Below are 27,605 nucleotides of genomic sequence, written 5' to 3'. Positions count from 1 at the left end.
GAGAAGAGCTCTGTCATGTGAATGCTACTCTCTGCCTCTGTATGGTCATTAGAAAGCCCTGAACCAATGGAAATTGTTTAACCATATAATATAATAATCCATCTGGGACAGAAAGCTTCGACAGAAAAGTAGAAACATCTAAATGATAACAATGATTTCTACAATTTAAAAGAAGACATGCCTTAAAAGGACATTGTCTTTTTATGTTTGGATATTGGCTTATTGTGAGTTGACATTTGAATACTCTGATTTTGAGGTGTGGGGGAGGATGGTCACAATATCTCCACACATTAGACAGCTGAAAGATGTGTTGCAAATGTGAATGTCCATACAGGTGGGCGAAAGGCTTCCACACAGAAACCACCTGCTGTACATCCGCTGACAAACATTCTTAAACAAATACTGTATAACTGTCCATTTTCATCAACTTTCCTTTAGCTTAGTTACTGGGAAAGCGTATTAGAGGTTTAATGGAAAGCCTCAGCCCACCACCCCATCCCTCTTTAACAACTTGGGTTGGACATTGCAGGGTTCTCTGCTGTCAGTGTGATTGTGGATGTTGGATGAATAATGGGACCAGTGCGCTGGGACTGCTGGCCCAGACCCCCTCAGAGCCTGGTGTGACTGTCTTATTGATTCTCCTCTCCACAACACTGCCTGTCACTGTCCATCCCAACACTACCCACGCCGCCTCCGGAGGTGCCTGCTCTGCCCAGCCAAGCCCCCTATCAGAATGTGGTGTTTTTTTTCACGTCAGCTTGCCGAGTTATTTTAGGCTGGTAGATAGATTTTACTGGAGACTGTGCTCTGGGGCATATCTTTTTTTATTTGGCACTTGGGCAAGAAACAAGGTGTGTGTTAGTTTATATTTGGTTCTGTGTGATCTGCGCATTGGCCCGGGCATGGTGACACCTGTGGCCTTGCTCCTGTTGGCTGCAGGTGCCTTGCTAACGCTAACGTCCCTGGACAGACAGGCTGGGAGCGTGTCCATACGTCCGGCCGGACAAGCTCTCGCTTCAGCTGACTCCTGCTTGGTGGTTTGGTGCTGGGGGGCATGACCAGACCAAGGGCCATACTCTGGACAACAGCCCAGGCATGAACAGGTTGTCAGGTACTAGGTGACATCCCACCCTCATTAGCACTGAAAACACTGCGCAAAACAATGAACTGAAACCCAAATAAAGGCATCTTTTGTCAAATTAGTGGTTAAATTGTATTTCATTGGAACATAAGAGGTATGGCTATCGTAGAAATAGCTTGTTTTTTTCTCACTAAAAGACCAAAGTAAGAACTGGAAACGACTGTTGTTGTTTTTGGATGTACTTACGTTGATGCCCTGTGGACTGTACATCTGGCTTGCAGCCAGGCTGTCACTGTATCCTCCTGTCTGGCTGATAACATGGCGAAGAGTATCCACCTGGAGAAAAAACACGTACACACACACACACACACACAGATGCACACAGGCACACACACAGACACACACACAGACACAAACAGAAACAGAGACACACACACACACACCCAGACACACACAAACAGAAACACACACACGCAGAAAAGGGCGGGTCAGACAGACTGAAGCTTTAGATGACAAAGACCTTCATGCATAGGAAAGGTCAGACTGATAGCAAAAGGTTATCATGCCCTGGGAAAGGTTACAGCATGGGTTTAGAATGATTTGGTCTGTAACAGGTTCAACACAAAAGATTTCACAGAAGAACAAAGACAAAACACGACAAATACACTCCCGACTTAAATCGTTTTACGATACAAAATGCAAACAAATCAAGCAGCACGTCTTATTTCTAATTGCTTCTATGACTGGAAACTCATCTCCTTTTCTCATGGCCCGGAAAGGGGTTCTGAAGTGTGCAGCCAAATTACTTTTTTGACAAGGACATTGTTTTTCAATTAAGCATCAACCCAGGGGACCTCTTTTCCGGGGTTAATCATGTGCATATTCATGCAACACCCAGAGCATTTGGACGGTTGATTTAAAAACAGAGGAGGGTTGGATGAAGGGATGCAGCTGTGGGGGCTGGGGGGGGGGGTCAAATCAAATGAGAATATCCCCATGGTGGTGACTCCCAGTCCCAAACACACAGAAACTCTTCGCTGGTCATCGTTGTCCAACGGGGCAAGGTCAGAAGAGTGTTAAGCCCCGGTGGCTACGACAACCGCTGTCAGCAGTGTTGACAAGTCTTGAATGCTTTCCAAATCTGTCTGCAGTTGTCTATTCACCAGCCTCAAAATGGCCGCCACATTAGTGAACAGTTTACGGCCACATTCGACCTCGGTCTTACGGACTAGGTCAAGTGCCCCTGTTCTGTTCTTGTTGGTATTTCAACAAAAGCAGCGCTTGGAACAACTGAGCAAGGAGATTAATTTATTTAATATCATACTACAAAAGGCTATCCACCAGAGGACAATCACGGTTTTCAACGGGCCACAAACAGGCTACTCTAACTACTGTAAAACAACTGGACGGATCACACACATCACGTACTAGTCTCTCCGAGGCTCCTACCTGGGACTGAATGTTGGCCCCTACCCCGGCCCCCTGGTAGGAGTCCCCATTCAGAGCCTGCACACTCATGAACAAGTCTCCAGAGTTTGACATGTTAAAAGAGGCAGCAGAACCTGGGAGGACAGAGAGAAAGACAGAAGCAAAAGGCAGGAAGAGAGCAGAAGGAGGCAGAGAGGGGTTAACATCATCCAGCAGTCAGTCGGGTTAATAGAAGAGGGTTGAAAGTAAAACGATGCGGAAACCACACCAGCGACCAGCGTTCTAATATACCTATGGAAACGCGGCGGCGAACTGTAGCTAAGGGGGGTTTACAGCGACAGTATGCTGCACTAATGATAAACACTACACAATTTGCTACTCTTCTGGTAATTGGGATCCCAATCATATTACCAAAAATAAGGTTAAGGGTTAAAACCAGAGTGAAATTGAAACAGAATCGATTGTCTTGTCGTGTAAGTTCCCTGCAACCGGGCCGGTTGGGTCATTACGGAAGTGCTAATCGATCGACAGGAAGAATTGAAAGAATCCTCCTTGTCCTTTAATGGACCCAAACTCCCCAGATGTTAAAGGAGAATGCAGCCTAACTGGATTTGGAGGCAGGAAAAAAAACACAAGACAAGGTCCTAATCCAATCCAGTTGACGAGTCACCACGATGACAAAAGACTAGCCCGGGATGCCCCATCATCAGCCTAATGACACACAGGAGGTCAACTGGACAAGTCAGGATAGATGACCTATTTCTAACCAAGACCCAGTCCCTAGTGGTAACCTGTTTTCTATATAGGGTCAAGAGTTCAATAAGTCTGCTGTGTTCACTAGATACAATCCACAGAGAGAGAGAGAGAGAGAGAGAGAGAGGAATGCAGTAAGAAGTAACTGGGTTGGTTGGTTAGTCAGTTGGTTAGTCAGTTGGTTAGTGAATAAGAAAGTCATAGATGGGGGTGCAGACAGTATTTAAAAAAATATGAAACAAAGCCAGAGACCGGATTGTTGAGTTCAGGGCCAATTGACAATATTACAGTCGTGTAAAGACAGGTTTTCTAATCAGTGATATATATATATGATTTAGAAGTTTTTAACTGGGTAGACCAAATAACATCAACACACTGGCCCCATCCAGGCTGGCTGGTATGGCCACTGACCTGCAGAGTTGGGTGTGGACGGAGAGTTGGCCTGGCTGCCGTGGGCCGATACACTGGTCGCACTGACAGCTGTCTTTGCCGCGTACATGTTGGCTTCCTCTTGGAACTTGCCAATGTTTTTCTTATATCGGATTCTTTTGTTACCAAACCAGTTTGATACCTGTGAACAGAAAGCAGAACATACATTATTATATTGAAAATTACATTGCATTAAAGGAAGCTTGTTCATTCAAATAACTGTCTGTCAGTTAGAAAAGTCAATAAACCAGATGCCCATTTAGTTCCCCTATGTAATATGATGGAATTATACGCAAGTTAAAAATAATATAATAATATCTAATTATATTTATTCTACTCTGTGGCACTATTACAGTAAAGATGCTGCAGTGGACGACCACATCTCAAACAGCACTTTGCTCCCTAAATAACGACTTTCTTGAGACCAGAGCCTCATTGGTGAATCCAGAAACACTGTTCACCTGTGACACCGTGATGGAGCACTTCTTGGCCAGCTCTTCCTTGGCTTCTTCACTGGGATAGGGGTTAGACAGGTGGGAGTAGAAATACTCATTCAGGATCTCTGTTGCCTGTTTGTTAAAGTTCCTCCTCTTCCTTCTGCAGAGAGAGACAGAGAGCGGGAACATATTTAATATCAAGGCAGACAACAATTACTCTGTAACACATGGAATTGCATAATTGCTCTGGTTGTTTTTATAACAATTTGCTGAAGACACACGCACAAACGGAAACACACACACACACCTGGCGTCAAGGAAGCGCGAGCGGAGGATCATGACGGCTTCGCACGTGCTCTGTTTGAGCTGCATCTGGATGGAGCTGAACTTACGGTGGATGATGCCCACCATGCGCTCGATCTCCTTGGGAGAGATGGGCCGCGTGCGACTCTGCTCCCGCAGCAGGTTCATCACGTGGGTGGTGAACTCGTTACACGCCTGACCAGACAGACAAAGTAACTTGTCAGAGACGAGAATACAGCAGCCAATTAAGACAGAAAGCATTGTAAATAACGTTAGTGGGACACGGTCTGAATCATGTAGGTGGGCCACCCAGACAGATGGGTGGTCCTGGCATTGGGGCGGCAGAACCAGTGGCGGCGGACGAGCTGTACAAGCAATGAGATGTTGTACACTGCAGAGGCTTTTCTTCAGGTGCGAAGAGAAAAGTGACAAGTGAAGACGTCTAAAATAGCAGCTTTCATTCCTGTTCACGTTCAGCAGGTTTGAACTGTCTGTCTCCCTTTTTCTCTCTCCGTCTCTGTCTCTCTGCCTTTTCACTTTCTCTGTCAGTCTTTTCACTAAGCGTCTGTCTCATTCTCTCTCTCTCTCTCTTTCTCCCTCTCCCTCTGTCAGGATCAGTAACGGGGAAGTGTCTGCGTTGTCTGAGGACAGGGGAGTCTGTTGACTGTCAGCACCGGGGTCTCGTCAGTTGAATGGAGACACAGTTCAGCCAAACATCCGCGGCGCCCGTACACAGATACACGGGGCAGGGGTAGTACACACAGCGGGGACATCAGGTGCATATTCACCCCAGTGACAGGTAGCGATGACGGGCCTTCCTTCAGACCGCGACAGGCGCTAATATACCTGACGTACAGTAGACGGCAATGACAGGATGCTCTCTCTGGCGTAGGACCACTGTTTGACTGATAAAATGATTGCTGGCTGGAAAGTGATTTCTGAAAGGGTGGTCTCTCAGCAGGTGCTTCGGGTATAGGTGATTTGAGAAGGATTAACTGCATATACTTTTAGTTGAGGCTAGAAACAACATTTGTGCGAGCTGGGGAAGACGGCAGTAGGGTTGTCTAATGGTAGCGAGAGCAAAGAGGAGAGAGCGGCTGCCCACAGTAGGTGAGAGGGGTGGCCTGAGGGAAGTGAGAAGGCTTACCTACAGGAAGTGAGAGGGCTTTCCTACAGGAAGTGAGAGGGCTTTCCTACAGGAAGTGAGAGGGGTTGTGAGGGTCTTCTGAGAGCAGAGTGGGGCTTATGGTGATCCGGAGTGGAGCTTTGAGGGCCGTGTTCTGTCCTCACCTGTTCGTACTTTTCCAGTTCCGTGTGGTAGATCTGGCGGATCTGGGTCAGCTTGGCCCGGTAGTCTGAGTGTTCAGCAGAGTTGTCTGAGCCCACCCCACCTCCCGCCGCTGCCGCCGCCACTGCGGCTGCCGCAGACCCGCCCCCTTTCTCTGGTCCGGACACACCCTCTGCCAGCAGCATGTTGTCCAGACGCATGAGCTGGGCATCTGGAGGCTCTTCCTCCTGGGCGCCACGGATACTGAGCACTGTGGAGACAACAGAGGGGAAGAATCACAGTAACAATCTCCTCTAGTGATGTAAAAACAACACTGGAAAATGGCAGCGTTAACAGTTATGAACAGTGTTGTAACAGCTAACACAATCTGAATGATACATGAAGTCATTGTGCCAGTCACCAGCAGGGAGAACCACGTCTCCAAACGCTGGACACTCGGCTTTCTACAGTCTTTAACCTGTTCTGGGTGAAATATGACCATCTACTTAATAGCTCACATCTGTGCCATAAAAAACCTGGGTTTTACGAAGCCTGGCAGCTCCTAAGATAATAAAACTATCATCTCATCTATTTTGAAAATCATTTCATGTAAATAATTTACACAAACTTCCATGTGAGTTCATTTTTCTTTGGAATTGGAGAGCTAATTAGGATATTTACTTAGTGGCTAAAACAATAACATAATGTCATGAAAAAGATAACCATCTTCCCGGTCAGGGAAACTATCATGATCATCACAATTTGACCGTGATAAGGTGGAGTACTAATAACACACACCAGCTGAGGAGCATCAAAATGACTCCCGTCCAAGATCAATGTGGATAATCACAATGGCAAAGAAGAAAAACAATTCAGTAAAGCCAAGAAAAACATCAGGAAAAGCTAAGATATGCTGCCCTGGACTTATTTATGGGTCAGAACATGATCACCGTTCTTCTCCAACGGATCAAACACTGAGCTAGATGAGGAGTTAAAACTGCCAGCACCAAAATTCAAGCAAATCCCTGTGGCAGCTAAAAGGGTGCTATAAACCTAGTTGTCAAACCAATTAAGGTGAATTGCCCTTAAGGCTACTTGTCCATTGCTGAACCGATTCCCACTATTTAGGTGTCCAGTCTCTGTGTTGTTGTGGCTACATTCTGAACCGAAACCTCGCACCCTCGCAGCCACTTAACACACTGCCTCCGCGTTACTCACCCTCAGTGAAGTAGTTGTGACGCGCCACACACTAACCCGATCCAGTAGCACAGAGTGCAAAACCATGTTCTGGTGGCGCATGCACTCAGTGGAGCATGCAAACAACAGCACTCTGTCGTTCCTTGTGCACACACACATGTTCCCAGCCACCCGGCGCACGACAACATAAAAAGCCTTTCGGGCAAAAACCTCCACTTCAGTGGCTGTGGAGGTCCTGCCTGCTATGTGTCTTTTTGTATTGTGGAGCCCAAGGCCACTCCCCCAGTCTGCCACTAGGAGTCTCCCTAGGTAAAGAAGCCAGTCGGCGGGCTTCAGAGGTGGGGAAGACAGCCAGGTGTAGCCTGTTCATTTTATCCACCATCTTTACTAACAAAAGCGGGCGCCCACGCACCTCGCCGTCTGGACTACACGCGGGTGGGACTAATTGTCCCAGACATGCCTTGGAACGGACAGCCTTACAACTGCTTAAACAGAGCAATCGTTGGACAAAACGGTGAGAGTCAGAGAACACGTCTGGCCGCGTTATATACTGTTGCTCTGTGGACTGTGGCTTTGTCCAGGGGGATAAGCTGCTGACCTATGCGGTGACAGGGGAGTCCAGACCCTCGCGGAGAACCTGTATCTCCCGTGATCCCTACAGCCCCAAACCCCCCCCAACTCCCCGATCAGCTCCACCGTCTGAGCGTGCAGACAGAGGAGACAAAATGTCAATGGCGGTCAGACGACTGCTAAGGTCCTGAGTTCAGACAGGAGTGTGTGTGTGTGTGCGCGCGCGCGCGTATGTGGGCGCGTGCGAGTGTAGCACGCGCATCTGTGTGTGTGCTTGTTGCAGGTGTTGACTTCTGTCCGCCGGCAACATGTATCCTTCCTGTGTTCCTGGAAACGTAAAAGGCCCTAAAGATATTTCCACCTCAGTCAGAAATCTCCCAACTCATCTGTTATTCCTGTGCTGTAGAACCCAGCCAACAGACCGTAACACAAGTCCAGATCTCCGACACTCTCCCCGGTCCCTGTCACTGTCTACAATCCACTTAGTTAGAGACTCCACTCTGAATTTAAAAGATGGAGGCCGGAGATAGAAAACAACAAATAAAAGATTGCCTTACGATCCCACGCAGACAGGCAGACCAGTAGAACATTAGACTAAAACACACTGCTGGGTTCCTATGGCCACAACATGTAGGCTACCTCCAACTGGAGAGGAAATCTAATGAGGCAAACAGTGATTTATTCTTGCCTGTATCCTCCAGTGCAAGACTAAAAGCATGAAATGGATTATATAAATACAATTAATAAAGATAATCATACAATTCACTGTGCTGTGACATAATTAGCCTAACCATAGCCATCAGCTTTATTTATTCCTGTTCGGTAATTGCAAAGAAAGCAATTAAAGTTCTCGATGCCAGTCCAGCATCAAAGAATGAACTATGCCACCTAATCCTACCTTATCTTAATGATTATCGTCGGGCTATTGCAGTATTCATAATGCTGGGCCGATGTAATTTCTCCTTCACAATTTGAAATCTGGGATTCAAAAAACACTGAATGCCTCCTATTGTTTTCTTCTCCTCCAAGTGTTTTGGACCATCTTTGTATGAAGGAACATGTTGGTTTGTGTTGGTTCTTATCTCGGACTGACAGAGTGTTTCTAAAAAAAAAAACGGTGATAATTTCGTCTTGACCATTACAATGGAAATATACAATCCTCCTCTGCCTCTCACTGTACTCATGTTTAATTCATCTGATTCCTCCACCCCCCTCTCTGTCTCCACACCCTGTCTCCACCCTCTCTCTTTTCCTCTGTCTCCATCTCTCTCTGCTCCCCTCTCCTTCCCCTCCCCCGTCTCCCCCTCTGTCTCCATCTCTCTCTGCTCCCCTTTCCTCCCTCTCCCCTGTCTCCCCAGTCTCCCCCGCTGTCTCCATCTCTCTGTCTCCTCCTCTCTCTTTTTCTCACTGTCTCCCCATACAGTCCTTTCTCTTTCCCTCTATCTCAATCTCCCCCTCCCTCTATTCTTCCCTGTCTTTTTGTCTTACCCTCTCTCCCATTCACTCCCTGACTACACCCTCCTCTTTTTTTCACTCTGAGGTGTTAAGAGATGGCCCAAAGTGCCATATGACAAACAAAATAATCCTCCATCATATGCAAAAGCTAAGAAACTCTCACAATCTGAATTAAAATGATACATTGTTTTCATTCAAAAGACAGCACAAAGTCATAACCTCTCGGTCTTACTGCTGGTGGGAGATGCTTGCAAAGCACCAGTCCGTACACAAACAAAAAGCTAGAACACAGCCACACACAAACACACACACACACACATACCAAGAGAAAACACACAGACATAAAACCAGCCTTCTCTGCATATTGGCAGACCAGCTCTCTCAGCCCCCAGCCCTGGCTCCCTGTGAGCGCTTTTAAATGAAAGCATGTTTAATTAATGATGTTGAAGTATTCTGTCACAATTAGGAAGATGTACGGCCAAAGAAGGCAGCATTGATGTCCCTGACAGCCATGATGAAAGTTTACCCTCCTCGCCTCTGACTGGCAGCTCACAGCTAATGCTGGACCAGATCCATTTCACATCGATACGGTAACGCAATACACTCCTCTGCAGTGCTTCGTGTTTGTGCGTGTCTTTGGGTGTGTGTGTGTGTGTGTATGTCTGTCTGTCCATATCTGCATGTGTATTTCCGGGCTTCCTATCGGAAGCTTTGGAAGCGGTCTAAGCAACAGGCAAGACATATAAGCAGTGTGTGTATTGATTCTGTGGGCACACGTCATTCAGGGTTTCAGCGGTTCATAAATCAGCTGTTCTCCTCAGCCATATGTTTGTGTGTGTGTGTGTGTGTGTGTGGGCCTGTCAGAAGCAGTCAGTGGGAGTGGAAGCGACAGCCACATGATAATGGAACATCACCACCATTCATCCCTGCCACACGGCATTCTGGGACCGAAAAAGCTACAACCTGGAATCACGAAAAGCGGTGTGATGATTTACAATGGACACAAGAGTATCGCAACTAAAACAGATTGTCGACTTGACTGGCTGACTTCTCCAGTCTGTAAGGAATCTTTACGTTTTAAGCGTCATCCACAGATTTGCATGTCAGCATAGAAACAAATGTACACTATATATATATATATATATATATATATATATATATATACACTGCATACAGTGTGTTTCCTATAATATATAAGAAGTAGTCTACAACTATGTTATGTTCCTTTAAAAAAATATAAAGCAGTTTTGTCCTTAGAAAGGTATAAGGTTCCTCCCCACGGTGCTCAGGGGAAAGTCTCCTTGCCCGAAATGTCCTCTCCATCACCAGATAATGGAGACTAGAAGTACTCGGGTAAAGAAGGGCAAAACAATAAAGAACCTCTAAAACACTTGCTTATGCTTTATCAGCCATCTCCAGTGTCATGTTGAAAAGCTGGTGGAACCCAGGGTGTTATAGCTGACAGAGGCCAGGCACACAGCGACAAGGACGGCGAAGAGGAGAATAACTACAGACAGACAGCGAGCAGGGAGGAAGACAACGAGCGGGGAGGAAGGAAACGGATAGATGGAGGGAAGACGAAATATAAAACTGGAATAGGGAAGCGAGGAGGTGTCAATTAAAGGAATGAACCTGGGTGCTTTTGGAGGTGACAGCTGGAGGGAGACGAGCTGACAGGCGTCACATTAAGCGGATTTGGTGGCCGCTATCTTTCCCTCTCCCCTCTCCCCCCCCCGCCCCACCTCCCCTCGTCCTCCTCTGCACTGGCGACCGATCAGCCGACCGGTGGCTCCTCAATCCTCGTGCAGTCGTAAGCGCTGAGAGATGCCAGGCCGGGCGAGCGTGGGGACACGGCCGTGGATTCACACAAGGCAGTCAGTCAGCTTGGTGGGTGTTTTTCAGAGCAAGTTCTCCCCGGAGCTACTCCTAATAATGGTAATTATGGTGGTCATCTGAGGATTAAGCAGGCCAGGCTTGGGCCCGAGGGGCCGATCCTCCATAACGAGGCAGGAGCAGACAACGCCAGAAGAGGAAAAACCATTCAGAACCACAGTTAAAGGCCCCTTCATTAAAATAATTCATTATTCAAAATAGGCAATACATTTGGCCCCCAGCAATTGTCTGTCCTTTCTTAAGGTGTCTTAAAATATATATCGTCTAGATCTAATCAAACCCATGCTCTGCTCATGCAGTTTTAATCACCTCGAGGCGTCAGTGGAAATCATGGTGGCGGAATATCTTCTTGGTAAGTCACGAGCATTGCTGAGCAGGGAGCTGTAGTCAGCCGACTACGGGAGAGACAAAGGCCTCTATATGAAGTATTATATACAGGCAGGCTCAAGTTGGCAGGAATTTCATCAGAAGAACAGGGAAATCATGTTCTTGATTGCACTGGGCCATAAATCCTCATTGGTTACAGAGGAAACGTTTCGGTGTTTCTCACAGCTCAGGGTCGAACAGCCTTTCACAACTGGAGCTTTGTTTTCTTGCACCCCGTAGGTAGAGGGGGTTGGTGTAAACTGTTCTTCAGTCCCAGTCAGAGCCAGAGTTGGGCACCGTTCAGAGTTGTAAAGGGGTTCATCCCTACATGTGCTGTTTAGCATTTACCTGACCCAGTCTTAGCTTCAGTGGGCGGCTGGGATTTAAGTCGCTCACTGACGGTGCACAGCGAGCAGGCTGGTCCATTCATTCTCAGTGACACTTAGGCAGGGGGGCTGAATTCTCACGACGGCTGCTCAGCTAGGTTCAAGAGGGATGTAGAAAATAAAAACGTCTCCTATTTTTGTAGCAGTGACATATGTGTTGACCAATCAAAGTAGAAACAGTACCCTGAATGTTGGTACGTTCGCCTGTTTGAATCTTAAAAGCAGGACTTTGTTAAGATTCCTGCTCTTGATTAAATTGAATTTGTCACATACCAACGACAGGTGTAGAACAACGGTGACAATGCAGGATCAAACAGCAAGACACATGAAAAAATATGGGAAAATATGAACATACGGAACATGTAGACAGTGTACACTTTCTCTTCTTGTTCTGAGGGTAGACTCCATTGTGTGGATGAAGTCAGTACTAAAGCACAAAAGAGACCATATGGATAGTCTGGGTAGATATTAAGTAGTGATTCTGTAGTCATGCTTTGCAGTCTTTCGGCTTGGGGGTTGATGCTGTACAGGGTCCAGCCGGTTACAGACATGATGAACAATTAATGCTGGCCATTCCTGCCATGCAGAAGTACAGAGACCAATCTATGACATTGGCGCCCGGAGTCGGACTATTTTTAGAGACTTCTGACACTGCCTAAAGAGCCCCGTTAACAATAACAATAACTGTTTTCAAATCTAGTCATGTATTAATCATTTCTACTGAATGTACCGTATACATTCTGTAGTCTTGATTCTAATGTTATTTAGCAATTCCCCTTTCTTACATCGATCCCGTTTGTGTGTTTAATTGCAGTAGCCACTGGCTCCGTTAACCCAGTGTGTGAAGGGACACCGTTCGACCACAGATGCTACCACCTACTGGAGACCTTCTGATAAGAGACAGGTGTCTGTACGTCTCTCTGGATAGCAGCATCAGCTAAATGACTGAGATGACTGTTGGACATGTCCGTCTATAGTGAAAGAAAAATACTTACACGCTCTCATTTCAAAAAGATGGAACCAGTTATGCATGGGTGTACTCAGTCATGGCGGTGGTGAAAAAACGACACTTTGTTTACCTGTTAGGTTACTATCTGGTTGTGGAAACCTGTTGAAACACCGGCGTGGACTGGGCATCTGGCGTCTAGCATCGAACTAATAATACCAACATACTGATTGACACACTGACTGAATGACAGCGTGCACACGGCAGAACTGTTGTGGGCTTCCCTCATTAGTTAAAAAACAATCAGAGCAATATGGGTGGGTAATCAGGATTAGTCATTAGAGCCAGGAGATTTCCTTGGAGGTCACAATCTGCTTTGAACGGTTTTCCTAACTTTCGCCAAGGACTTGTTAGCAGGAAAGTTACGCAGCAAATGGCAGCAGTCATCAGAGACAGACGCTGTGTTCCAGGAGTTGGTGAAGCGAAGGATAGTTTGTAGTTAGAACCGCGTGGAGCTCAGCGGTTCAGCTGGACTCTGGCCCTTCACAGTGGCCCTACACGGGGCCTCACCGCAAAACACAGATCGGCGTCCAACGACAGGGCAACTACATGCTCCTTCTGGGGTCCCCGCGGTGTGTGTTCATGGGCACGGCACATTTCATAAGGCTCCGCTCTCTGACTGGTGATGAGTTTATGCGTAGGTAATTAACAGTAATTAATCCTTAATTACAGTAATTAGCCGAGTCGCAGTAAATTAAGCCACATCTGGAGGCAGGCAGGGAATGGGGCTCTACAAGCCAGGGCGGGCGGGTTTGTTTTTGACAAGAGGGAGACGCTGACTCCATCTGACAGCGTTTGGTTAGGCCTACCTGGGTTCCCTCTGAGGTTTAGGAGGGTGTTTACGCCCCGGTTATGCTCCAGAGAGGGAGACAGGTGTCCCGGGACAACGGGCAGCCAGAATGAGTAGGTGGTTGGATGGTGGGAAACAGATTTATTTCAGAACATCAATTCATCTCCCGGGGAAAGTCTCACTGCCGCTACCAGGCAGAGGACAGCCACCATATGGCCAGTCATAAACAACCACACTACAGCCTGTGGTGGTCTCTCTCTCTCTCTCTGTGTCTTTTTCCGTCTCTCTCTCTCTCTCTCTCTGTGTCTCCCCATCAGAACACACAAGGCATGAACGTGACATAAGGGGAAATGAGAACACAGATATTGCCACTCATCATTATTGTTCCATGCTGGTTTACATTACGAGCTGCTTGGTAACAAGGATGTTTCAGTCCCACCGAATGTAGAGCCTTAACCAATGGCTGTGCCATACCATGACTATGTGCTCTGACTTTAATGAAGTCCGACTTCAGAATCCCTAGACCTCAGTACTACACAGCATGATAGAGTGTGAGGGAGTATTCATATTGTAAATCCTAAGAGCACGCTAGCTCTAGATGGGAATATTGCCTCTATGCATTTATCAGGGAGCTTCCAATTCCATCAAGGCTGAAGTCAGTCGGAGAGAAGGGAACAGTGCAGGTTTTTGCAGAGCGCGCGGTTTGTTTTCGAGGCTGTCACTAGCTATCTGAGGTCCCCTACAGTCGCTACACATCTTCCATTTCAGAGGCCATTGTTTGTTTTGTCAGCGACGCACCACATTTTTTAAGACCATGCAGTTCTATTTATTGCAATACTGGTTTATAACTTGTTTTAATACTTTGTAATTTTTTGTAATACTTATTGCAGTATTCTACCGATTATTTCTGGATCTTTACCTTGATCATGGCATTGAACATATCAGCTGGCTCCTAGCATTTCATTACTGGATGCAGGGTTACTGCATGTAGCTTTTGTTAATAACTTTGATACTTTCTGAAAGCAAGGGTAATTTTATGAAAATAATAGTATACTAAAAATAATCTTAGGAGCTTGGATTGTAACTCAAGCCTACAAGATAGTGTTGAGAGAATGACGGACCAAACTGAGGTGTTGCCATTTTTACCAAAACTATTTACCATCTTTCTGTCTCCCTGTTAGTCCATTGCCATTTCTTGGCAGTTTAACTTACTAGCAATTATCTGTGTATCTTATGCACCAAGTAAATATGCAAAATGTTAGCCTAATTTCTATCATCGGAAATTATTATACTTGATCATTTTAACTTGGACGTTTACTCTTTTTTGTGTTGAGTTATACATAACCCAGCTGATAATTAAGCCACATCGCCTAATTTAAAAGAACCTCCAAAGTCTACGTAAAAGATTACATGCTGACAAATGTCCCAGATAAATATACAGTGAATGGTATATTTCCATTAAATATTGGTAACCATTACCCAAAGTAATTATTTTACATTTTAGAAAACAGGTTATTTTGCTAAAACTTTACTAAAAATTTCCTTTCTGCTCCACCAAAAGCCGAGCAAGCAATAGAGTCTTTCACTAGTGTTCTCACCTCCATTGCTGTCACGCTCCACATAAAATAATACAGGTTGAAGAACAGATCCAACCCCTGGTTCATTGAAAAACAGCTCACATTTTTGCCTAGCAGACTTAAAGGCAATTAAAGAAACTTGTGAATACAACTTTCTTAAGGGAATAATTGGACTCCTATGTAAATATACATTTCAATGTTATGCTGATACAACTATGTGTGTCTGACACCTCTCTTGCACAGACATTTACACACTGTCTGATTTCCAAAACCTACAAACTTCACTTGAGGATCGTAGGTTAGTACTTAAAATGATACATAGTATATACCTTTCTCTACCTCCCAAAAAGCCAGGTTTGGAAGATTTCTAAATTACTACTTTGGACATCTCTGCCATAGAACATTTTCCTATCTATAAATACCTTAGGAATTTGTCAGATTCAAATCTTTTAAAACACAGATAACTGATTCGCGTACAAAGCAAAAGATTAAAACGGGTTTATTTTCTACAAACAAATAATCTTGTGCAGGCCGCTTGGGTCGGTGTAAGGTGATGCTGATGTGCTTTAGATGCATGTCTCGTTGTCAATTTTGAAACTTCCGGGTTCATTCTATCACGCAGCCTTCCACACACATCAAAACTTCCACACACATCAAAACTTCCACACACATCAAAACTTTCACACACATCATTGGCTTTCAGACCCTTCAGTCGAATGGGCCTCCTGTGACATTCAGGGGGGCCAGATTTTGGTAGAAACAAGGCAGTTCTCCAACAGACTCAGAGGACTGGCTAGTCCTCGTCATACCGTGGTCTGACTCTTAAGTTAGGTAAAACAGATGGATTTATTTTGATGTGACCCTAAGTTAGAAACTCGGAACCCATAAGGCATTTCAAATTTCGGAGGAATTTTACACCGATTTGTGCTTCTCTTAACGATGTGCGTTTCATTGTGTTTTTTGTTTATGCTTTTATTACTGTAATACAGCGGTAACTGTAAAAGAGACCTGGGTCTCAGTTTGATTCCCCTTGTACAAATAAAGGTAAAATAAAAATATTAACTAACAGGAGGAGAACCGTGTGAGCCATCGCAATGCATTTAAGAAGGCCATTTCCGCTTCAAACTTGTACAACACATACAAATCCGTGTATATATCTGTCTTACACCTCATCTCATTGAGAGAGGCAGCGAGAGAGAGAGAGAGAGAGAGAGAGAGATGAAGAGAGGAGAGAGATTGGGAGAGATTGGCTCTGTGAGAGCGGAGGGACAGGGGGAGGTAGGGGCTAAAGCCTGAACTAGGTTGGTGATACTTGGCCGTGACAGTCCCATGCCTGCAGGCTACAAACACACAGTGTCTCCGTCTACAGCAGACAATGGTCCAGGCAGAGGGCCCTGTGCTGAACCACGGCCTCGGCCGCAGCCCACCCGGCTAGATATTCATCATAGCCACAGGCCGTAAGGGGGACCAACGAACGCCAGAACACTGGGTCACAGGGAGCCCCTGCAGTCAGTCATCTGTGAGGGTGAGTTTGGTAGTGGGGTCATGGGACTAGACTCTAGCCACAGGGCGAGGGTGCAGTCAGAGAGAGGCGAAAAGTGATCACTCAAAACAGAGACACAAAACGCAGCGCTAGGCGCGATTTGTATGAGAGACAGATGATGTCGACCGAGGAAAATGCAACCCCCCCCCCCCCTTTTCTAAAGCAAAATTGCGAAGTAGTCGACGTGTTTTTATTTAACTGTCAGGGAGTGTCAAGTCGAACACGGGCAGCGCTGCCAGGCCTCAGGGCGAGCGACACAAATCAGTACCAGAGTGGAGAGACACAAAAAGTGGTCCTGAACAATACCATAACCCAGGTCAACACTAAATCTGCGCCCAGGTCAGGTCTAACGTACAATAAGGCTGACTCAGGCCTGGCTTGCTACTGTGTGCATCACGTTGAGTAAAGATGTCTTTAAGAAACAGTGGGGTTTCTGTCAGTTAGCTAGGACACACCTGCTTCCCGAGCAAGAACCCCTACGCCACCCCACACTCCCCTCTCCTCCCCCTCCTCCCCCCTCCATCCACTGTGAATAACTCCCAGCTGCCAAGCTTATTTTTAGCCACTGCATGATTCTCACACCTGCAGGGAGGGAGGCTTGTCACAGTCAGGATGGGTCTCTCTCTCTCTCCCTATCTCCTTTCTTTTTTTTCGGTCTCTCTCACCCTTCCCTCTCGCTCCCTCTTTGTCTCTCTCTCATTCTCTGGAATAATGCATGGGAACGAAAATCCACATTGCTGATGCAGTGCCTTCTTCTCATCCTGACTCTAGTAGGACTACGAAGACGTATGTGTGTATTTTTTAACCTTATTTTACCCGGTAAGTATGACTGAGGACACATTCTCATTTTCAGCAACAACAATCTACAATTTGATTTATCAACCTTTTGATTACCTGTCAGATGCCCTAACTGCTATGTAAATCTTCAAGTAAGAATTAATAAATTAATGAGTTACTGTGTGCTGTAATATGTACAATGTGTCTATATTTCAGATTCTACCAAGTAGCCAAGATGACAGATTTGCAAATTTTGCACGTCTTGGCATTTTCTCAACCTACTTCATGAGGTAGTCACCTGAAAAGATTTTTCAACAGTGTTGAAGGAGTTACCACATACGCTGAGCAGTTGTTGGCTACTTTTCCTTCACTCTGTAGTCCAAATCATCCCAAACCATCTCAACTGGGATTGTGGAGGCCAGTTCATCTGATGCAGCACTGCATTCACCCTTTTTGGTCAAATAGCCCTTACACAGTGTGGAGGTGTGTTTGGGGTCATTGTCCTGTTGAAAAACAAATGAGAGTCCCACATATTGAAAACCAGAGGGGATGGCATATCACTGCAGAATGCTGTGGTAGCCATGCTGGTTGAGTGTGCCATCAATTCAAAATAAATCACAGACACTCTTACAGGCAAAGCAACCCCACACCATCACACCTTTGCTTATTTGATTTGTTCATATCATAATATGGACTACTACAGTACAGCCATGATGATGGTCTTCTGTATACCAACCCTACTTTGTCACAAACCAACTGATGTTCAAAAGCACTAAGAAGGAAAAAAAACTCAACAACTTAACTTTTAACAAGGCAACCTGATAATTGAAATGCATACCAGGTGACTTCATGAAGCTGGTTGAGAGAAAGCCAAGAGTGTGCAAAGCTCTCATCAAGGCAAAGAGTGGCTACTTTGAATAAATACTGTATATTTTGATAAACACTTATTTGGTTGCTTCATGATTCAATGTATTATTTCATAGATTTAATGTATTTAAAATGTATAAAATAGTAAAAAATAAGTAATATCCATGAATTAGTAAGTGTTCAGACTTTTGACTGGTACTCTATGTATGTATATCTGGCAGACACATTCTGAACACTGAGGTAAAGTGTCAGGGTGGATAACCCTTATTAATGCACTACATACTATGATACTGACTATAATGGTAATGACAATAATGACAGTGTCCAATTGCTGTACTTTTGATGAAAGAACCTGAAAATCAGTCTCCTCCCATAAAATAAAATGGAACTCTCTATACATTTTGGTAACAGCATCCAGGGTAAGCATTTAATAAGTTTAATAAAAGCACAGAGGTATATTTCCTCCTATACTTCAATATGTTTTTCCTCTTTCTGGATATGTTGGGCTGAAGATCCATGCAGTCAGTGGATTACATTATCAGTCTGACCTAGTTGCTTGATGTCTCTTGAGACCTGTGATGCTTTCTGCTGCACAGGACAGCATTCCCTTTCACTGGTACATTACAACACTCACACACACAGGTAGGTATTACTATCAAAGTGAGGACGTGCAATCTTGTACCATTAAAACCCTAACCCAATCTAAACCCTAACCTTAACCTAAACCTTACCTTTATGACTAAACTTAACCTAACTTCTTAACCTAACAGTTAAGCTCTAAACTTAACCATAACCCTAATGTGAAACTCGAATTCTAACCCTAAACCTCACCCCAAGGTTGATAAAGGTTATTTTCAAAGTGAGGACACCATGTCACCATTTTGCCTGATTTGCCTTATTTTACTATTGAAGTGAAGACATTCTGTCCTTGCTAAGAAAGCAAAACAGGGTCCCACACACACCTATACAAACACCTACACACAGAGTACGTATTGTACCAAATTGTCAATGAGAGTAATGACTGACAACTATGTCAGGGTGTAGATGACTACAATAATGGTTGAGCATAATGACTGACACCTAATGTGTCATTCATTACGATCGATTCTAATGTCTACAGCAACATTACAAGGTCCAGAGCCTGCTGGTTTTATGTTCAACCTCATCATTCATTTCATCCACCTGGTATCCCAGGTCTAAATCAAGCCTTCATTAGAAGGTTGTAACAAACCAGACAAGCCTAGTTTGGCACAAATGACAAATGTTGTTGCACTCACTGGATTCAAACCTGTGTCCCCCAGGTGAGAGGCTGTGTCATTAACCGCTACACCACGAAGCTATACATATCCTATGACTCAGTATTACATCATTTCAACATTAGATCATTTTGTCACACATTAATGTCACACCAAGTTTGAATATGATGCTAGACACCATTAAGCATTGTGTTAAACTGACTAATGTTTCTTTTTAAGTTTACTTCCACCACAAATAGCTTTTATGAACTGAATTGCATTTGCCACTGGCTGTTTTAACAGCTTATTAGCCAGTAATACGCTCACTAGTATCTACTAACCTACAACTTGGAATAGTCATAAGAATTTAGCAATTACTAGTGAGACTGGAGATGAACTTTACACTGCCAAAGCTATTTCATTTCATGGTACAACAATGCATGTTTTTCTTTAATTCGTGAAGGACATTGATACAATGACTATCAATACAGATGATGATAACCGACTTTTTCAACAAGTGAAAAGACAAGAGAATCGTGGAAACCCCTCCTCTTTTACTGCCCCAAAAAGCATGCACGGATGCGTAATTCAAAAATCCACCAGAAATAGTTGCAATATAACTGTAAACAATTCTATTTTAGGCTTACTATTCAGTAGCTTCGGAAGGTTGTGGCTAGCAAAGTTTTTGTCTATCCTGAACAAATGTACAATTTTCTTTGACTGCAGTGAGGCTCAAACACCAATCCCCTGCGTGGGATTCTGCGCCTTTAACCACTACGCTATTTAACAAGGGGCAATCAGTTAGTCACCCACTCACTCACTCTCTCAGTAAGAGACATTCGCTCCTCTTGGCCGGCTTTGCTTATGCGGTCTGGCAAAAATGTAATAGAACTGGCTTGGAGGTCCAGAGTTGAGTTTGAAGGTTCTACCGTGTTGGTTGGCCAGCCCATAATGAATCCAGCACTCAGGTGTCTTCAGAGTACTAAAGTGTAAAATACTATTCTAGAGAATAAGTCTTGTTTTTGAATAGTCTATTATTCATGCTTTTCTCTTGTTCAATTAGGTTAATGAACAAAATAAATTATGTCAAAATTTGCATAATTACCGATCCATTTTAAGTAAAAGAAAACACTCTCAAATGAAGTTTCTGAAAATACAATAGAAACTATTTTCTAAACATGCAATACCTTGGCAGCAGCAGAACATAAAAATGTAACTCATTCAATCAAAATAAAACAATTACTAAAACAATGTGGAATATCAAGAAAACACGTCAGTCAGAAAAATAAGAAGAAAAAGAGAAATAATATAAAATAAATAGTTTAGAACACTAATGGGTACATAACAGTGTGCAAGGTTGGCTTACAGTCAATAGCAGAACGTTCAGTAGAAATAATGAGCTTTGTAACTGTGAATTGAAAAACTGACAGGAGAAAGGAAACCCAACTGCAAGGCCACAATGATTGCCAAGTTAAATTCAAAAATGTAAGGTACAATACTCGACTACACTTTTAAATGGTGATAATCTCTGAGTGTGTATATATATATATATATATATATATATATATATATATATATACATACATATACAGTGGGGAGAACAAGTATTTGATACACTGCAAATTTTGAAGGTTTTCCCACTTACAATGCATGTAGAAGTCTGTAATTTTTATCATAGGTACTCTTCAACTGTGAGTGACAGAATCTAAAACCACATTGTATGATTTTTAAGTAATTAATTTGCATTTTATTGCATGACATAAGTATTTAAAACATTAGAAAAGCAGAACTTAATATTTGGTACAGAAACCTTTGTTTGCAATTATAGAGATCATACGTTTCCTGTAATTCTTGACCAGGTTTACACACTGCAGCAGGGATTTTGGCCCACTCCTCCATACAGACCTCCAGATCCTTCAGGTTTCGGGGCTGTCGCTGGGCAATACGGACTTTCAGCTCCCTCCAAAGATTTTCTATTGGGTTCAGGTCTGGAGACTGGCTAGGCCACTCCTGGACCTTGAGATGCTTCTTACGGAGCCACTCCTTAGTTGCCCTGGCTGTGTGTTTCAGGTCGTTGTCATGCTGGAAGACCCAGCCACGACCCATCTTCAATGCTCTTACTGAGGGAAGGAGGTTGTTGGCCAAGATCTCGCGATACATGGCCCCATCCATCCTCCCCTCAATACGGTGCAGTCGTCCTGTCCCCTTTGCAGAAAAACATCCCCAAAGAATGATGTTTCCACCTCCATGCTTCACGGTTGGGATGGTGTTCTTGGGGTTGTACTCATCCTTCTTCTTCATCCAAACAAGGCAAGTGGAGTTTAGACCAAAAAGCTCTATTTTTGTCTCATCAGACCACATGACCTTCTCCCATTCCTCCTCTGGATCATCCAGATGGTCAATGGCACACTTCAGACGGGCCTGGACATGCGCTGGCTTGAGCAGGGGGACCTTGCGTGCGCTGCAGGATTTTAATCCATGACAGCGTAGTGTGTTACTAATGGTTTTCTTTGAGACTGTGGTCCCAGCTCTCTTCAGGTCATTGACCAGGTCCTGCCATGTAGTTCTGGGCTGATCCCTCACCTTCCTCATGATCATTGATGCCCCACGAGGTGAGATCTTGCATGGAGCCTCAGATCGAGGGAGATTGACCGTCATCTTGAACTTCTTCCATTTTCTAATAATTGCGCCAACAGTTGTTGCCTTCTCACCAAGCTGCTTGCCTATTGTCCTGTAGCCCATCCCAGCCTTGTGCAGGTCTACAATTTTATACCTGATGTCCTTACACAGCTCTCTGGTCTTGGCCATTGTGGAGTCTGTTTGATTGAGTGTGTGGACAGGTGTCTTTTATACAGGTAACGAGTTCAAACAGGTGCAGTTAATACAGGTAATGAGTGGATAACAGGAAGGCTTCTTAAAGAAAAACTAACAAGTTTGTGAGAGCCGGAATTCTTACTGGTTGGTAGGTGATCAAATACTTTTATCATGCAATAAAATGCTAATTAATTATTAAAAATCATACAATGTGATTTTGTGGATTTCTGTTTTAGATTCCGTATCTCACAGTTGAAGTGTACCTATGATAAAAAATTACAGACCTCTACATGCTTTTTAAGTAAGAAAAAATACTTGTTCTCCCAACTGTGTATATATATACAGCTCTGGAAAAAATTAAGAGACCACTGCACCTTTTTCTTTCCTTGTATGTATATATATATATATATATATATATATATATATATATATATATATACAAAATAAATTATGTCAAAATTTGCATAATAACCGATCCATTTTAAGTAAAAAAATACACTCTCAAATGAGGTTTCTGAAAATACAATAGAAATTATTTTCTAAACATTCAATACCTTGGCAGCAGCAGAACATAACATTTTAACTCATTCAATCAAAATAAAACAATTACTAAAACAATGTGGAATATCAAGAAAACACGTCAGTCAGAAGAATAAGAAGAAAAAGAGAAATAATATAAAATAAATAGTTTAGAACACTAATGGGTACATAACAGTGTGCAAGGTTGGCTTACAGTCAATAGCAGAACGTTCAGTAGAAATAATGAGCTTTGTAACTGTGAATTGAAAAACTGACAGGAGAAAGGAAACCCAACTGCATATATATATATATCATTTAACAGTGCCTCTAGAAAGTATTCATACCTGTTCACCTACTCCACATTTTGTGTTATAAACTTAGTTTATAATAGATATTTTTTTTAAATCAATCTACAGACAATAGTATTTAGACCCTTCATTCAGTCCTTTGTGGAATGTATTTGGAAGCGATCAAAGCTTTGAGTCTTCTCCCATTCTTCCTTGTTGATCCTCTCAATCTCTGTCAGATTGGATGTGGAGAGTCGGTGAACGGCAGTCTTAGGTCTCTCTGCAGATTGTCAGTGTGTTTCAAGTCTAGGCTTAGGCTGGGCCATTCAAAGTCATTCACAGACATGTCCAGAAACCACCTCAGTGTTGTCATGTTTGCGGGCTCTAAGTTGTGCTGAAAGATTACTCTTCACCCCAGTCTTTCCATCAATCCTGACCAGTTTTCTAGTCCGTACCACTGAGAAGCATCCCCATTGCGTGTTGCTGCAGCCACTATGCTTCAACACAAGGATGGTATTAGCCAAGTGATGAGTGGAACCTTTTACCTTTTCAGTGGTACAATTTTTGCCAGATGTATCACTTGGCATTCAGGTATAACAGTTTCAATCTTTTCGCTCATGATCTCAGAGTCCTTGAGTCACAGTCATAGGCCTTTCACTCAGGAGTGGCAGAGAAACTCTGATGAGAATCTCTGAAGCTCTGTTAGAGTTACCATTGGGTTCTTGGTTTTTGTTCTAACATGCACTGCTTAATGTGAAACCTTATATGATAGCTGTGTGCCTTTCTAAATCACGTCCAATCAGTTAAATTTGCCACAGGTGTACCACCAAGTGTCATAGCAAAGGTTCTGAACACTTACGTACATCAGATATTTCAGTTTTTCATTTTCAATAAATTGGCACACACTTTGTGGTACACTGTATATACTACATACACTACATGTCCAAAAGAATGTGGACACCACTTCTGATTAGTGGATTCGTGTATTCCAGTCAAACCCATTGTTGACGGGTGATTATAATTGAGCACACAGCCATGCAATCTCCATAGACAAACATTTGCAGTAGAATGGCCCATCCCGAAGAGCTCAGTGACGTTCAACGAAAAGTCAGTTTGTCAAATTTCTGCCCCGCTAAAGCTGACCCAGTCAACTGTAAGCGCTGTTATTGAGAAGTTAATGCATCTAGGAGCAACAACAGCTCAGCCGTGAAGTGGTAGGCCACACAAGCTTACACAATGGGACCGCCGACTGCTGATGCACATGGAGCGTAACATTTGTCTGTTCTCGACTGCAGCGCTTACTAACCGAGTTGCAAACTGCCTCTGGAAGCACAAGAGCTGTTTGCCAGGAGCTTCATGGAATGGGTTTCCATGGCTGCCGGAGCCGCACACAAGGCTAAGTTCAGCGTGTGCAACTCCAAGCCTCGGATGGAGTGGTGTAAAGCTCGCCACCCTTGGGCTACATGTTTTCCTGAGTGATGAATCACGCTTTACCATCCGGCAGTTTGACAGGCAAATCTGGGTTTGGTGGATGCCGGGAGAACTTCACCTGCCCGATTGCATAGTGCCAACTATCATTTTTGGAGAATGAGGAATAGTTGTATGGAACTGTTTCGGGCTAGGCCAGTGAAAGGAAATTTGAATACTAAATACAGTGACATTCCACGCTTCCAGAATTGTGGCAAGCATTTGAGGAAGACTCACGAGACAATGGCCCCTTGCACAAACTGAGGTCCATACAGATGTGGTCGCTCAAGATCGTTGTAGAAGAACTTGACTTGCCTGCACACCTGACCTCATACCCATGTGGCAAGCCAGGCCTAACTGGCCAAAAATACTTGTGGCACAATGGAAGCAAATCCCTGCAGCACTGTTCCAACATTTAGTGGAAAGACAACCCAAAAACAATAGAGGCTTTTACAGACTAATTCCACATTAATGGCCATTATTTTCCAGGGAGATGTTTGACAAGCAGGTGTCCACATACCATGGCCATGTAGTGTGCAAACAGTATATCATACAAGGGAAGAACATCCATCCAGCCTGACAGGATCCAGAGAGCTCAGTAGGTGTGTGTATTTGGGTCAAGCCTGGAGTCGCCATTATATGTGCATATCTGTGTGAATTGTGTGTGTGTGTGATGGTCGTTGGGGGTGGAGGGGTGTAGATGTGCTCCTGCCAGATTAGGACTTGGTTGGTGCCAAGGTTCTAAACAGGCTGTTATCAGCCTTTCAAACAGAATAATCCTCCCAGTATCAGCACCCAAACATATGGGCCCACACAAAGACCCAGCCACGCCGACAGACACCCCCTTTTAATTATATACAGAGCAGGGCCAGGACCCCTCTCTATCGTTCTTTCTCCCTCACTAGGCCTGTCTCTCTCGCTCTCCCTTTCTCCCCTTTCTCCCTCACACTGTCTCTCTCGTTGTCTCTCCCTTTGTCTCTCTCTCTCTCTCTCGTACCCTCAATACCTCTCACTTTCTCTTTCTCTACTTGTCTCACTCCCAAAGGTGGATAATTTTTGGAAGAATATTATACTACAGCCATCCCAAAACTAGTGAGCCACAACATCCTGGAATCAGATCTACAGTTTATGAATGAGTAATCTGACCTGGTCATCCAGGGCTCAGCTACATGGGACAGGGACATTTATCGCATCTGAAACTAAAACGTTACTCACATTTTATATACTGCCAACCAGATTTTAAAGTCTTGTTCAATAAAGTTGAAAATGTCACAGAGGTGCAATAACCGCCATCATATAAAATCTTGGCAGCTTCGACAAGCTATGCAAAACCGACAGTGTTCCCTTCCGCTGGTGCAATAACGTTTTATCTGGCTGAATAGGCCATAAAAAAGGTTTCCGAAGGTTGTCAATGGGGAATAATTGGTCCGCTTTATTGGTGTGATCATATTTCTCACCAGCCCCCCCCCCCCACCCCCACATCTGCATGAATCAGATGTGTATAAGACATAAGGAGAATCCGTGGAACGGATTAACTCATGTTCTCTTTAACCTTTAACCACTAGCTAAGCGGATATGAAACCAAATCAAAATAATTACAACTAAAAACGAGAGACGATCAGCTGGCATAGACGCTTCAAAACCTCCAGGATACCTTGTCATAATGTCTGAACAACGTCTGCCCTATATGTACACAAAATATGTACTATGTGCAAAATACACAATATAAGCTCCTTCATGACCCCCCCCCAGACAGAGTAGTGGGTAGACTATAGGCCTTAATGATGTCCAATTTCTCCTCTCTGTCACACAGATGGAGCTCACTGGGGGAAGAAATCGACCAGCAACTCAGAGTGATGTTAACTGTTTCTGTCTGAGGCGGAGCCCCCGTGTCGACGCCCACACACCTTTACTTCTCACACTTTTATTTGACTGATGACTAGATGACCGACACGTCTGAATCCAATGGAAATTCAAGTCTGCAAATGCACTCTCTTCTATGGGAATCACTTCCGAGGCATGCAACCAGACAATTGTCCTCACTAATACCTGGTTATCTTTCTTTAATTGGGCCCAAATGAACAGTTGAGTCCTACATAGGAGAGCTGGTGAGGGCCTCTAATGGAAATAAAAGGCTTGCAGAAGGAGTCAATATGTACTGCATTTGTGACTGTGTGTATGTGTGTGTGTGTGTGTGTGTCTGGGGGAGGGGGAAACACAGCATGTGGGTTATCTCTCACTAATACGATGAGCCACTCACCAGATCACCATCCCCTCCTCGGAGCGCCACTCTGCCAATGTGCTTCTGCTATGATGGGTGACCACCACACAAACACACCAACCATAGTGTCTGTACACACACATACACACACACACACACACTCTATGTCCTCATGATCCCTGTCTCTAAACACACACACGCTTCCATTAAAAATTATGTATTTTTAAACCCCTAACCCTAAATGTTACCCTAAACTTAACCCCTAAAAAACATTATAACCATTACCCTTATCTTCAATCCAAGCCTACATTTTTTTGGCAAAAAAATGGTTGTGAGTAAATCTGGACCTCGCAAGTTTAGTAGAACAAACTCATTGTTTTCATAAGTACAGTAGAACACACTCAGCGTCCTCAGAAATATAGTAGAATACACTCAGCGTCCTCACAAGTACAGTTGAACACACTCAGCGTCCTCACAAGTACAGTTGAACACACTCAGCGTCCTCGTAAGTATAGTAGAACACACCTATTGTCCTCATAAGTATAGTAGAACACACTCAGCGTCCTCGTAAGTATAGTAGAACACACTCAGCGTCCTCATAAGTATAGTAGAACACACCTATTGTCCTCATAAGTATAGTAGAACACACTCAGCGTCCTCGTAAGTATAGTAGAACACACCTATTGTCCTCATAAGTATAGTAGAACACACTCAGCGTCCTCGTAAGTATAGTAGAACACACCTAATGTCCTCACACTCCCTGTCTCTACACACACACACTGTTTCTAGGTCCCTGATGGGCCCCTGGTGAGGTGAGGGGGGTAAACGATGTAAAGGCACAGTGCAGGGATAGTGACAGTGAGGGGCGACAGCGCCCCCCTAATGATCTCCCCTCGGTTCCATTGGGCTGAGAGAAGCCATTACCTCCCACCACATT

At 44.2% G+C, this 27,605-nt stretch overlaps 1 protein-coding gene across 2 annotated transcripts in view; it reads right to left on the bottom strand.

Annotated features, from left to right (window-relative positions):
* The window catches only part of pbx1a (pre-B-cell leukemia homeobox 1a), a 47,586-nt gene that overhangs the window by 994 nt on the left and 18,987 nt on the right, over positions 1-27,605 (bottom strand). The window contains exons 3-8 of one of the 2 annotated variants that reach the window (XM_010885060.3): positions 5,722-5,969; positions 4,436-4,626; positions 4,153-4,288; positions 3,674-3,833; positions 2,531-2,643; positions 1,328-1,417 (exon numbers count right to left, since the gene is read on the bottom strand). In XM_010885060.3, the coding sequence (XP_010883362.1) occupies positions 1,328-1,417; positions 2,531-2,643; positions 3,674-3,833; positions 4,153-4,288; positions 4,436-4,626; positions 5,722-5,969 (938 nt within the window). The remainder of the gene's footprint in view (positions 1-1,327; positions 1,418-2,530; positions 2,644-3,673; positions 3,834-4,152; positions 4,289-4,435; positions 4,627-5,721; positions 5,970-27,605) is intronic. The other variant, XM_010885075.3, reaches the window with a different exon arrangement.

This window comes from Esox lucius, chromosome 3 (assembly GCF_011004845.1).
Source record: "Esox lucius isolate fEsoLuc1 chromosome 3, fEsoLuc1.pri, whole genome shotgun sequence".
Taxonomy (NCBI): Eukaryota; Metazoa; Chordata; class Actinopteri; order Esociformes; family Esocidae; genus Esox; species Esox lucius.
The sequence above is the reverse complement of the archived record's forward strand: the minus strand, read 5'-3'. Positions and strand labels throughout refer to the sequence as shown.